The 13480-nt window shown below is 39.8% G+C and overlaps 1 protein-coding gene across 1 annotated transcript in view; it reads right to left on the bottom strand.

Moving 5' to 3' along the window:
* Window positions 1-203: 203 nt before the first annotated feature.
* Window positions 204-13480, bottom strand: part of nlgn4xa (neuroligin 4 X-linked a) — a 91347-nt gene continuing 78070 nt past the window's right edge. The window contains exons 5-6 of the mRNA XM_018704490.2: window positions 12242-13031; window positions 204-2817 (exon numbers count right to left, since the gene is read on the bottom strand). Of these exons, the coding sequence (XP_018560006.1) occupies window positions 1923-2817; window positions 12242-13031 (1685 nt within the window). The 3' untranslated portion in view covers window positions 204-1922. The remainder of the gene's footprint in view (window positions 2818-12241; window positions 13032-13480) is intronic.

Below are 13480 nucleotides of genomic sequence, written 5' to 3'. Positions count from 1 at the left end.
TTACTGCATGTCTTTCCCCCACTCTCCCTCTCCCTGTTTACCTGTCTCTCTCACTGTCCGGATCAATAAAGGCAAAAAAATAATAATAAAAAAAAAAAATCAGTGTGTGAAATCAGAGAATTTGCTCATAAAAAGGACTTTTAAAAAAGTCCTATCTCTTGTATAGGCCTCTGCCTGTTTCAAATAAAATGTTGGTCATCACTGTAGACATCCAATCATGTTTGTTTGCACACACAACACAAACAGCCATCCAATCAGATCCAATTAAACATTCTTTGTCTTTTTTCTTTTTTTTCTTTCTTTCTTTCTTTTTTTTTTTTTTTTAGAAAATACTGTGATATTTTATTAAAAATGTTGCAGAAAAAGTTTATACAGGTGTCCAGCCAGAAATATCTCTATTATCACTTAAGGCAAAACTGCAAACAAATATAAGACAAACTAAGGATTTTAAAACTCTACATTAAAACCCTTGTTATCTTGACTGGTTTAGGGGCCAAATGGCAAGAATATATCTTTTTATAGAATTTACAAATGTAGCTTAAAATCCTCTGGATGTATTTCCATTATTTTTTTTCTTTCTTTTTTTTTGTAATAGGATGCAAAACGGAAAGAGAGTTAATGGTTACTTTGTTATAATTTTATCATAATTAATATCATTAATATTTACACATTCACTTGCTTTTGTAACCCAAAATATCACAAGCCTGGCACAATACTTTACATATTGCTAGCATATGACAATTTGAAATATCTAACATATATTTTCTTTACAAACATATCCAACTAATATTGATACAAAAAAAGAAAAGAAAAAAAAATCACTGCCTTTTTTTTATTTCTAAGTAATACATTGCTGGTCACACTGTAAGCTCAGGCAGTGCTGAGATTGCAAGACAGAAAAAGCCCACAAAGAAAACTACTGGAAGTGTAACAGGATGAGAGCAGGTTATGAGATCCAGTCAGTCCTCATTCTCAGACAGGAGATGTGTCTGAAAATATAGAGTAAAGCTCTTCCTGGACATGCAATGTCTAGAGAGTGGACACAAAGCAACGCACAAGACAGTACTGTATGTGATGACCTGCAGATGCACAATGTGCAACTCTTCAAGGATGGGATTGTGTTCGCATTTTGGTCGTTCTGTGAAAAATAATGAAACACAGGTAGTAATTGGAAAAGGAATGAAGGATGTTTGATTATATTTACACGCACCTTAACAGAACACACAAGCTGGATAAAAATAAAATAAAAAGAAATAAAAAAATAAAACAAATAAAACAAAACAACAACAACAAGAAAATAAATCTCAGCCAAAATAAAAACAGAAGGAGCTCTTTTAATATCCTTTTTTCTTTTTAAAATTTTTAAATTTCCACGCACAACTATATACCTTTTTTGTTTGTTGTTTTAAAATTTTTTAACAAAGTTTTCATAAATACATTTCAGGCTGGGGGGTAGAATTGTGTGCCCAAGTCAGGTGTCTTCTTCATGAAGGATCATGAAAAGATGATATCCCAGATGTTCAATTGTTGCTTTTCAACAACTGTTGCCACTGTCTTCCTATTGTGTATTTATGGCACAAAAGCCTCTGCAAAGGTTTCTTTGTCGCTCAAACTCTTCATTTTATGTTGTAAGAATATTAACAGTCATCCCCTGGTTGCCTTTTCTTTTGGTAAAACTCCTCAAAAACGTTCTGTGAAGCTTAGCTCCAAATAGAGTTATTACTATAGTAACATTCACTTTGAATATTTTCACCAGTTCATGATCAATCTATAATGTTAATACTTTTCGAGAAGGCATGGTAGCAAAATAACATTTGCTGAGACTTTGGACTCTGTGCTTCCCACAGTCAGTCACTCATGTTTGCCTTGTGTGGTTAGTGGCTGGTCCAGAGGGAATCCGGCACCTTCTTGTCCCAGCAGAGCTATACCCGTGTGGTGGAGTGACCATGGGGTAAGTTGGTACTGTTCTGGCTGCCACCGAAAGTATTGAAGTTGTGCAGAGGCTGCATGCCAGCCAGCGAGTTGGGGATCATGGTGATGGTGCTGGGTGTCATCAGGGGTATATCGTCAGGCGACCGGCGCAGGGTGAGGGTGTAGTCAGGTGGGCAGGTGAGGCGCAGCGTGTCGTGGGCCTGCAGCGACTCGCACTCGTGGTGGTGCTCGTGCTCCAGCTGCTGCTGCTTCATCTGCAGTGACATCAGCTCCTCGCTTTGCAGGTGGGCCACGTCGTTGGCGGTGGATGGCGTGTTGGTGGGAGCTGAGTTCCGCTGCGGGGTGGGAACGCGCCGGTTGGACTCGTGCCGTCGTTTGTCTTTCTTGTAGTAGAGCGCAGCAAAGGCGAGGATATTCAGAAAGAGCAGGGAGGCTCCGACTGCGATGGTGACACTGAGCTCGGTGGAGTAGTCCCTCTTGGTTTCGATCACCACGGTCGACTCATCCGTCAGATCGCCACTTTTGCGCTGGTCGGTGGTTTGTTTAGTGTTGGCAGGTGGGACCCCAGGGTGGCGGGTGGTGGACGGCCAGTTGTTTTTGCCAGGGAACCGTTTGGTGTAAGGATAGGGGGTGGTGTCCTGTGGGGGTATCTTGGTAGTAGTGGATACATACTGAAAAAATTCATTTATGTTGTGGAGGTGCGGCACTAGTTCTAACCAGAATGCGACCTTGGTAGCTCGGTAGTGGTCTCGGACTCGAGGTTTGAGGCCAATGTGGAGGTAGAGCTGGTCTTTGGGGTTGTACTTGGTCCAGGCTACCTCCTCAAACCGGTTGGGCTTTGTGTGGATGAACTTTGTATCCTGTGGGACTGGCTGGTTTGGATCCCTGGATAGAGGAAGAGAGAGGAGATGAAATCAGAGAACTGAACTCTTTTGTAATTTATAGGCTGGATTATTCTCTCCAATTTCATTATTATACAGCAAACATGCATTAATGGGACATAAAGTAACAGGAAACATACTAAATATTACATTCGCCATCACCATTTAAAACATAATGACCATATTAAAAACAGGTTTTTATGTGAGTCTGTAAATGAGCTTTTCCTTCAAATGATTTTAAAGCAGCATGATAATACAAATCAGAAATGTAACTGTCCATTAACGTCACTAATTTGTGACACTTCCAGATGAGTCATTACTCAATAAAGTCAAAGCTTTTCTTCAGTTTCTCTGCTCCCTGTGTTCAAATCTAATGTGTTTTTAAGGTGACTCAAAATTTGAATGCAGAAGCTGACAAAATGTTCTTTGTCCTTTATACACCAATGACACGTTTTCAGGTGTGTTGTCACATTTTCTTAATATTCAGTGTTACTCGGCGTGTTATTTATTTATTTATTTTGTAGTTTGGAATACAGCTGCCTCTCTAGTGACTTTGTGAGAGCGATTTCATTAACTTTGGAGAGGTGAGGGGGAGTGAAGGCTAGACAATAACCTTGAGCTGACACTCTGGAGTGTTTGTGTATCTGCGTGTGTGTGTATGGGGGGAGTGTATATCTGAATACTCAATCGGAAGGCCTCATCTTGAGTCATGCATTGCGTTTAGGGGCCACCAAGTAAGACTGATGAACTCCCTGCTCTGTATGAGAGGCAAACAGTCAGTGAGGGCGTGTTTGTGTAACACGACTCTATGTGGTTTTCAATAGATGTGTGTTTACATGTGCAGATGTGCAAGCACTGTGCATGGAATGGAATATGGGTGGTCAGGGATGTGCTCCTCTATGTCCTCCTTTGGAGACTGAATGCACTTATTGTAAGTCCAAATGAATGTAATGCATTCATTATATTCACTTAGTCAGAGGAGGTGTGTGTATGCTAAAAATCCATACTACTAAGTAATTCTAAGCAGGTTTTGGGTCAATTGTATATTCTAACTGGAAAAATGACTGAAACTCTGTTTTTGAATGTGCAATTTATACTTTTGAACCATTGAGAAATTCATTAGGAAAACTGAGCTTCACCCAGCTGGAAAAAAATGTGGATGGTGATAGACTGCGTCCAGGAATACCTTACAAAATAGAAGAAAATTTCACTTTCACAAACTTTCAAATTTCAAGAAAAAAACCCTGTTTGTGATGGTTAATTAACATTATTCCAGAGTTGCAGTTTAATTTGTGCTTGTGTTGTATCATTTCCTCTTTGCATAAAATTAGTTAAGTATGTTGATTTCATTTGTACTAACTGTCAAAACAGTACAAAACAATCTGCCCTACACAATGACGATGTAGTATGGAGCTTAGACACAGCATATGTAACCTATACAGTATGTGAGGTGTATGGAAGTCCAAGATTGCCAATATTTAAATCCTCTTTACAAGGTTAAGAATACATAATTTCTGCAAATGAAAATATAACACATTACCATAATGATAATGATGTTAAATGTAAAATAGTGCTGCATTAAAATTTTTTGAAGATGCAACTGCAAACTGGAGCTTTAAACAAGGAAATAGGTCTCTGAATAAGCAGATTTGTATCTCAAAATTAAAGGTGTCAGATTCTTACTAGTCCCCCCTAGCAGCTTTTTGACTGATCTTTGATCTTAGGATGCATCATAGTTGACACTGTTACTATTTTGGCAAAATTCCTTTGTATTATGAGAAATTGATCTCATAATTATGAGATAACATCTCAGTTTTTTTTCCCCCTTCGGTGAAGGTAATGCACTTCCATACCGTCAATTTGGTAAACAACTCACAAAACAACTTTTGGGTTACATGTACAATAAATAACATGTACATTATTACTTTTTAGACTTCCATATGTGTATATCTAAAATCAGTGTGATAAACAAACTGCAGATTCATATATCTGGGAACATTCTGAGCCACACCACTGGTTCATTTCCAGGATAATCATCTGGAGCACAGCACTGCATCGGCTCAGAGGAGCCAGCTGAGTGAAGACTCCTGCAGAGTCATCACTTCTGAACCCCGTAGAGTCTGTTTGGTTGGTGTTGTTGGTTTGAAAGGATCTTAACCAGGCACAAAACAGGAGCTTGTCCAAGCAATTGTGGTCTTTTGGGAAATAAAGCTGACCCAAGAGTTCTGAAACAAAGTAATCAGGGTTTTTGGAAGGTTGTTCGACGATGTGTGTAGAACAGAGAGCAGAGAGGGAAACCGACCTTCACACAATCGCCATCTGCCTGAACCTCATTGTAAGCTTTATTTGATCATTTCAAAGTGAATAAACAGGTCAAGTGTATGAGCTTACAAGGGTCAGCATAGTTTCAGGCATTAACAATAACACTGATCATTTTGAACCCTAACTCACCATAAGCTATCAGACCAAGTCCTTAACAACAAAACCTGTGACTATACTTAACTGATCAGAGTATATCATTTAATATAGATTTAAGAAGAACATTGTGTAATTTCTTCTTTCAATAGGTCCCTTGTCTCCAGGGTTCGATATTAACTTTTTTGCTCACCAGCAACTGTGGCTAGTAGTTTTCCAAAGTTTCCAAAAACTAGCCACTCAGTATTTTCACTAGCTATAAGTTTGTAGTTGGGAAGTTACATTTTATTTCATTACAGTTGACTATGTTGTGCTACAGTTGACTAAATTTACAACCTGTTTTAGTGTAAATGACCACTGTAAAGACCCAAATCAAGACTACATAAAAAATGTATCAGACTAAAGTACTGGTAATTAAATATTCAGCTTTGTTAAAGTAAAGCTCCTTTAGCATGAAAACATGCAACTGAATAAGACGAAGATACAAAAAGATTACATAAATAAATAAATACATAGAAACAATTTTAAAAGTTCAAAAAGAAAACTAAATATTTTATTCATGGTATTTACCTAATTCATTTGCAGTTGTTGCATTTCAGCTCATGTGTGATATTGTACCTTGTTCTAATCCAGATAAATTGGCAGTTACACCCAGTATCAGTGAAGCCACTGAAGACCAGCCAAATTATTTTTTTGTTTCCTCATTCCCTCAGATTAAAAGCATCCTCTCTTTCTTAAAATCCTCTCAACCTGAGACCTGTGTGATACATGGGTGCAACACAACCTTATTGCTACAAGCATTTGATTAATGTTGTTTAAAATACTAGGGCAGCATAAAGAAAACAAACCGTGATTTAAGGCTTGTAGCAAAATAGTTGTGTTGAACCCACAAATCATACCGGAGTCAGGATGAACATATTTTAAGAAAGAGAGGATGGTTTTAATCTGAAAGAATTAAAGCTCCTACAAGTGTTCTAAGTCAGAATGGACAGATGTTGGCCCCAAACGTCTGAAAGTCAAACCAAAATATTAACATTAAAAATCACCATTAAAAATCAATCATAGCAAGGAAGCTAGCCCTAGTCCTCTCCTGCAAGTGTGTTCATTGTCACACAACTCCATCCCCTTGCTCTCCTGGTTTGTTTACACCTGCTAAATGCCGCCACATCATGGAGCTTCCTGCTGGTCACTGGTGTGTAAAAATGGAAGTTGTAGCATTGCACTTCCCCCAAAGTGGCTATTCATCAGAGTGACTCTGATACCCACCACTGTTGAATTCTACATTCTACACATTTGGCGGGTGGATATGTGCTAATGTCAAGCCCTCTTTGTCTCACTTTAAGCAGACAATGAACTATTTTATTTCCTAAGTGCAATCCTATGGTATCTAAATGCTCCTTTACCTCATGTTGCAATATACTGTTTAGATAACAGAGCCCTTTGCCTGAGTGAAGGTGTGCCAGAACCAGAGGTGCAGAAATAAACACAAAAGAATAGTGCGTTATTACTTATGTAATTTTCCAAGCCTCGGAGCAAAAGCACAAACATGCAGTTTTCAGTCAGGGAATCAGATGGATACATGGCACAAACAAAACAGAAATGGCAAAAATGTGACACTATTGTCACTGAAATACATGACTGAATATACAGAATATATATATATATATATTCCATCCGTCCATCAATCTATCTTCTTCTGCTTATCTGTAGTCAGGTTGTGTTGGCAGCTGGCTAAGCAAGGTAACCCGGATGTCCATCCTCCTGGGAGGAAATTCCAGGCCAGATGAGACACACAGTCTCTCCAGCATGATCTGGTATAAGCACAGAGGACTTCCAGTTGTAGGTGCCCAGGAAGTATCCTGATCAGACACCCGAACCACCTCAACCGGGTCTTTTGAAAGCAAAAGAGCAGCCGCTCTATTCTGAGCTCTTTCCAGATGTCTGAGTTCCTCATCCTATCTCTAAGGCTGAGCCCAGGCATCCTATGGACGAAATTCATTTTGGCTGCATGTATTCATAATCTCAGTACCCAGAGCTTGGCCACAGGTAATGGTTGGAACATGGACTGAATTATAAATCAATAGCTTTGCCTTTTGGCTTAGCTCCCTCTTCACCACAGCAGTCTGACACAACGCCTATATTACTGCTGATGCTGAACCAATCCACCTGTCAATCTCGCTGGTAACAAGTATGATAGATCTATTAAATGTAAATCTGTGCCTTTGCCTAATGTGGTTCTCTCATTAAAAAGGCAGGACTCAGCCATAATGCAAGGTCTGCCCTCCAACTGGTGGCTACATATGGAATTATACATAAGGCATGTGGTGGGGTTTCATTTAAGGTCTGTCATCTCAGTTCTAGCATATGTTGGGACAATATGCCACTCCTCTGCCACTGAATTTTCTAAAATAAATAAACAAATAAAAAAGAAAAAGACAACGCTTGAGGACTTCTGTGCTCACTGAACTGAAAAATACATGCTTTGCGTGCATATGTTTCCACCAAGCCTCCAATCTGTTAACAATAACAGTGACTCCTGCTATAGGTTGGAATACTAAATCTGTACTCGTCCCACACTGACAGGTATGTGAAAACTGAAAACTCACAGTCACAATACATTTCACCACGGTGGTGGAACAGATGCTTTCGTGTATTGGATTAGCTGTAATGTATTCAGCGTTAGCTTGTACCGTCTGACACCAGAGCAGCTTTAAATGTGTGTGAAAGCAGCTTGTATAGAATTCTGTGTTTTCCATCATAATATACAGGTTATCATTCACACTTAGCTTTATCAATTCACTTCTCAATTCCCTGAAAAAAAATTACATTAACTATATCATTATATATTGAGGCAAAGTCCTAAAATTGCTTGTTCTGTCTGATCAACAGCATATGATGATGAATGTATTCAATATATAAAGATATGAAACAGCATGGTGCAGAATTTTCTCTCTGGAGAAGATGCAACCAGCAAATATTTGGTATTTTTACTTGACAAGTAATTGAATGATTTAAACCATTAATAAAACATTTGTCACCACTGGTTTGAAGAGTACATGGTACATCACTAAATATAACACCATAAGTTATAACAATTCAGTGTGAGGCAAACATAAATGTGTATACTTACTGGGACAGCAATCCATCAAATAGTCGTACTTAAAACTATTTTGACCTCATATTTCTATGCACTAAAGGTGCATGTGCAGTAGGTGGACACTAACTGACTAGCTTGGATAGTGCTGTGCTTCCTATGGTGCTGGTACCCAACCATGAGCAGTTACTATCAGGTTCTCTGTGCTTGACAGTCACTCTGTTGGGTACCTGGAGTATAGCTTGGCCAGCAGCTCTGCTATCTTTAAAATTTATGGCACTCAAAAGTTTTGACAGTAGTTTATCATCCACCTAGAATGGGCCCCAGAGTCCTAGCTCAAACACTAAATATATATTTGTCTTGTAGGTGTTGCAGCACATTGGTGCTGCCTAACATCCATACAGAGCAGCTGCCAGCTACACACCTGAAGCAGAAATGTGAGACACTCAGCAGCATGTAGGTCAGTTGGGACACAGAGAAAAGGAAAATGATCCAACTTAAAGAGGATTCCATGGGAAAAAAAGTTATTCCATGTTAAGCAGGAAGTCAACATGGTTGGAAGAGAGCTTTGGAGAGCTCTGAAACCAAACGGGGAGGTTAACTTCCAGTTCAGAAAGTATGAGGAGATTAGTAATGAAAGAGAAAATGAGGGTCATCACCAGATGAAGACAGAAACAATGGCTCTAGCAGGGAACATCTGTAAATGCTGGTCCAACTGAGCCGTAAAGACAATGCCTCCAACCGGAGTGAGAGGGAGGATTGTATTTCAGTGACGGCAAAACTAGCTAACTAAAAATATTTGACTAGATACCTGAGATTAATTGATGACTAGAATTGCAGAAAATAAAGGTATGGAATGAAGGAGGACAAGTAGCAATGTCCTGAGCTGAACCTAATCACCAGTTCTGGTACATACTGCTGCAGGAAGTAGCCACAGCTTTGCACTCTGTGTCCAACACTGTCACAGGCTCTCTCCTACTTCAGCCCTCTCAGCTTTTTCTCTGTTGCTTAAACTAACTTCCAGCTATCAAAGAGGAAGCATGACAACCTTTAACTCACTCTGGAATGTTTAGCCTGCTTTATGCAGTTCAGGTGGGGACTGGCAGGCACGTTTTCCCCTTGGGGCTTACCATTGCTGTATGCATTCACTGCTCAGGTTGGTCTGCAGTGCAAATGCAAACCTGCAACAAGGATACTGAAACTGATGCAAAAAACTGATCCACCTCATCTTAGATTTTTTGTGCAAACAGAAAAGCTCCTTAAGAATTCAAATATTTGTTACTATTAGAAACTGTCCTCTAAATGGTAGTAAAATGAAATGACTATACTTCCCAAAATAACTTGTGATAATAAAAGTGTACCTGGACATAGCTGATTAATGATTAATTGAGCTCATGTGAAATCTGATCCTGGACTATGTTTTGAATTCTATAGAGTGTACGCTTCATGTTATTTGAGATCCGCAATTCAGCAGAAATGATGGAAACACTTGAGTGGTTTGATCTGATGGATAAATAAATACTGTATGTGACATAAGCATTTTAGGCATTTATAATATGGTTCCTCAATCTAGGAAAGGAGGAGTTTAGGAGTTGTTGTAATGTCTGATTGTGTAGTCAGCTGGATTCGGAGGATACTTATCAGACTGTATGCAAGTTGGTAATGTAGCTCTGCTACACCGCCTCAGGAACCACTGATGATTTCCAAATCCTAAATGTTTAGAACCAGTGGACTGTCTTAGCATTTTAGATTCTTTGATCTATCAGGCTTATTTGGATTTGGATTTGTATGTGGTGGTTTGTACGGCCCTATCAGTATTTATGTGCGCTAAGGCTAGGCAATAATATTGTTTTTACAAATCTCTGTTGTTTAAATCAAGGAATTCAAGCTAACCATATTCAAAACCTCCCCAAAATTATGTAATATATGTAATAACATGTAATGTAATGTAATTAAACATTTTGATCATTACATTATTTAGATAGTATTATATATGGGTTTGCATACATTTGTTAAACTGTATAGAGAGGTCACCCATGTGCATCCATTCCACTGTGGAAAGTGTTGAGGCGTTAAAGAGCATTAAATCTGAGAGATACCCTGTGTTGTCAATACATTTTGCTCTGCTACTGGAAGATAAATGGCCCACTGAGCTGCTGTATGATGCTGTGGTCATTTAGTCAATGAAAACTTGCAAACAATACATTTACAATTATAATTTACCCCAGCAAATGAAAACTAAACAATAATGCGAAAGACAAATGATCTAATTACTGTTAATCACTGAGCCCTCTCCAACAGTAATCGTTAGGCCCGAAAATAGAGTGGGACGAACAGGGGGTTAATAGCATTAATAAATAATAATTAACAAGCAATAATCATTCCATCTTATTTTTGTCCATTGGACTGATGATCTAAAGTATTTCTACAATCCTTGATAGGGCTGTGTTCATCTTTTTTTGCTCCCAGAATTCTTAGGATCGACGTTATTTTGTGAGTTACCAGTTGAGTACAGCATATTTTTTGCTTCTAAGTGCTATACCAAGGCAACTGGATTTGCTTGAGGATGTTGAAGGTGTTTCATCTCTCAGTCGAAAGCCTTCTTCAGTTCTAACTGATGTGTTAGGAGACTAGGCATTTAAGATGCAGATCAACATATCACTCTTCAAAATCCTCAGTGTTGCCGTCTCCACACCACATGTTGTGAGACAAAATACTAAGAGCAACACATCCATAATCAGCCCATACATAATTACAGCCACACTCAATAATACTGTGTGTACATCCAAACTGGCCAATTTTTTTGTACTGACATCAAGAAAAGTTTCAAAACATCAATATGTCTGATTCACAACAGGAGACTGCAAAGAGTGGGAGAGACTTGTTGAAAAATGGCCGCACTCCCAGTGATGAATTTGCTTTCAGTCTCTGCTTTATTGGAAGCACACTGAAAAAAAGCAGCGAGAGAAAAGAGCCTTCCCAAAATGTCTATAAGGAAGCCAATCCCCCACTGATCAGGAATCCACTGGATGGGAGCCAAACAGAGAGCTGGGGAGTGAACGCTACAGCCTATGAAGCTGATCAAGACTTTATTTATGTGAATTTTCAGTATGGCTGGGCTGCAAACACCCCGATACCTAATCTCAGGGTGTGAGAAACAAAAACATGATCCAAATATAAACAGAAAGCAAATCCTCTCATCAAATCCAGCACTGCCGAGCACCGGGGGAGGATTTGACTTGTTATATTAACCTCCGCTTGATCTCTTTGACTCATGTGTTAATCATTAAAACACTAATCATAACAAAACTTTTTTGTTGATACCCCAGCGCAAATCTATCTTTGGAGTGTCAAGTAGCTACCCGCTGTAAGCAGGTAATTGCTTCTTTAAAGGTGATTTTAATTGTAAGAAATAGACTAGAGAACCCTGAGCAGTTTGCATTCCATTTTCATCCACTTTAGCTAGAGACTTCTTAGATGCCATCAATTTACATGTCACTGATACTATGTGGATATACTGTGAGAACCTCAAACACTTCACAGTACATATGACTGAAGTCAGTGATGACCCAGTCTGCAAATTCAGAGCTCCACAATTGGATTCAGCCATTCAGTCAGCAGTTGGCTATACGAGAAGCCCCCTTTTTGCCCTAAGGTTTTGAGATTGTGGAAAATGTACAGCATTTAAAGCTACTAGCAGTTCCTGTTTGGGCTATAAACATGGATCTCCTGTCATACAGGTATTCTCTCTCTTTTATCCATCGCGAGGTACGACAACACTCACAGCAAAGTCGGAATTTTAGAAGCAAAAACAATGCTAAGCGTCGTGTATCTCTGTCAGAACAGATAGTCAGACAAGTGATGGTACAACATGACTAAAATGCAATGAAAGGAAACAACAAAGGAAAAGAGCACTCACCCTGTTTTAGCAAAGTTAGTCCAGTAGGTCATGACAACAGCGCTCAGCATCACGTCATTCTTGGAGAAGTTGCAGTTGAAGAGATCTGTGGGGCCAATCATAGGGATTCCAAACACGTACGGTACTTCATCACCATGGGCTGAGTCGGCCCAGCTGGGCTTCATGTCGCTCTGACAGTGGTGGTAGAAAGCGTAGAAGTAGGTGGGCGAGCCATACTGGGCGTGGAGGTCGGCTGTGGCCACTGCTGGTGCTACCCACTGGTGGTCAGTGAACAGAGCCACCAAGGTCTTGCGCCGGGTCTCTGGGTTCTCCTTGTCTGCCCAGTCTGTGTACATGAATTTGATGGTCTCGCGCAGAGTGTCCTTGCCCTCTGGGTAGCCATAGAGATGGTCCACAAAGTCTGACACAGCAAAGTCAAAATCATTGGCAGACACCCCATCCTCGCTGTCCACAATGCCATCTACAAACTTAAATCCCTCCCCTTGATTGACCCCCAGCATGATGTCGTAGTTGAGGAACTCTCCTTGCTCCATTAGGATCTGCGGGTCATCCGGGATCACATCTCCATCGATCACAGGCCCAAAGGCGATGTGGTACTTTGCAGGTGTGATGTACTGCTCAATCAGCTCCTTGTAGTTCTTGTTCTGCAGACACTCCACCAGGTCTATGGTGTCCAACATGTTGCAGCCCACCTTCTCAGCCAGGGCTCGTGTGTACTTGGCAGGCTGATAGTTGACCGCCCAGCTGGACAAAGCTGTGCCACTCTGGATGATGGCTTTCTGGAACAGATCTGAGAGTGGAGCTGGTATTAGTGAAAGACACACATTCACACAATGTGGGCAGCAAAGAGTTCAAGCTTCATGTTAGGTGAAAAGCAGCAAACATTTAATTGGAGTTTTTTGCTGCTTGGAAACAGGCTGAGCTGGAACTAGATAAAATATTTTTCAATGTGCAAGGTAACATGGGATTGTAGCAACACATTAATTCTTAACTATACGTGGAAATGTTTGTACACCAACATTCACCTTCAACACCTTCAACCAACACTACTTCACCTGTGTGTGGCTCCATCTTTTGTCTCAGGAAACCAAACCTTAGCTGAGCAGTGTATCTCCTCTTTAGTGTTTTCTAAAACTCCAGCTGTTAAGGTTTGTTGCTTGTATGATGTAAAAGTTTTGGTTTGCTGTGCTGTTCTCTTTTATAAAGTTTAAAGTATAAACCTCATCCATCCAGTATTGC

The sequence above is a fragment of the Lates calcarifer genome, linkage group LG7_2 (genome assembly GCF_001640805.2).
Source record: "Lates calcarifer isolate ASB-BC8 linkage group LG7_2, TLL_Latcal_v3, whole genome shotgun sequence".
Classification (NCBI taxonomy): Eukaryota; Metazoa; Chordata; class Actinopteri; family Centropomidae; genus Lates; species Lates calcarifer.
This window is presented reverse-complemented; position numbering and strand designations above follow the sequence as displayed.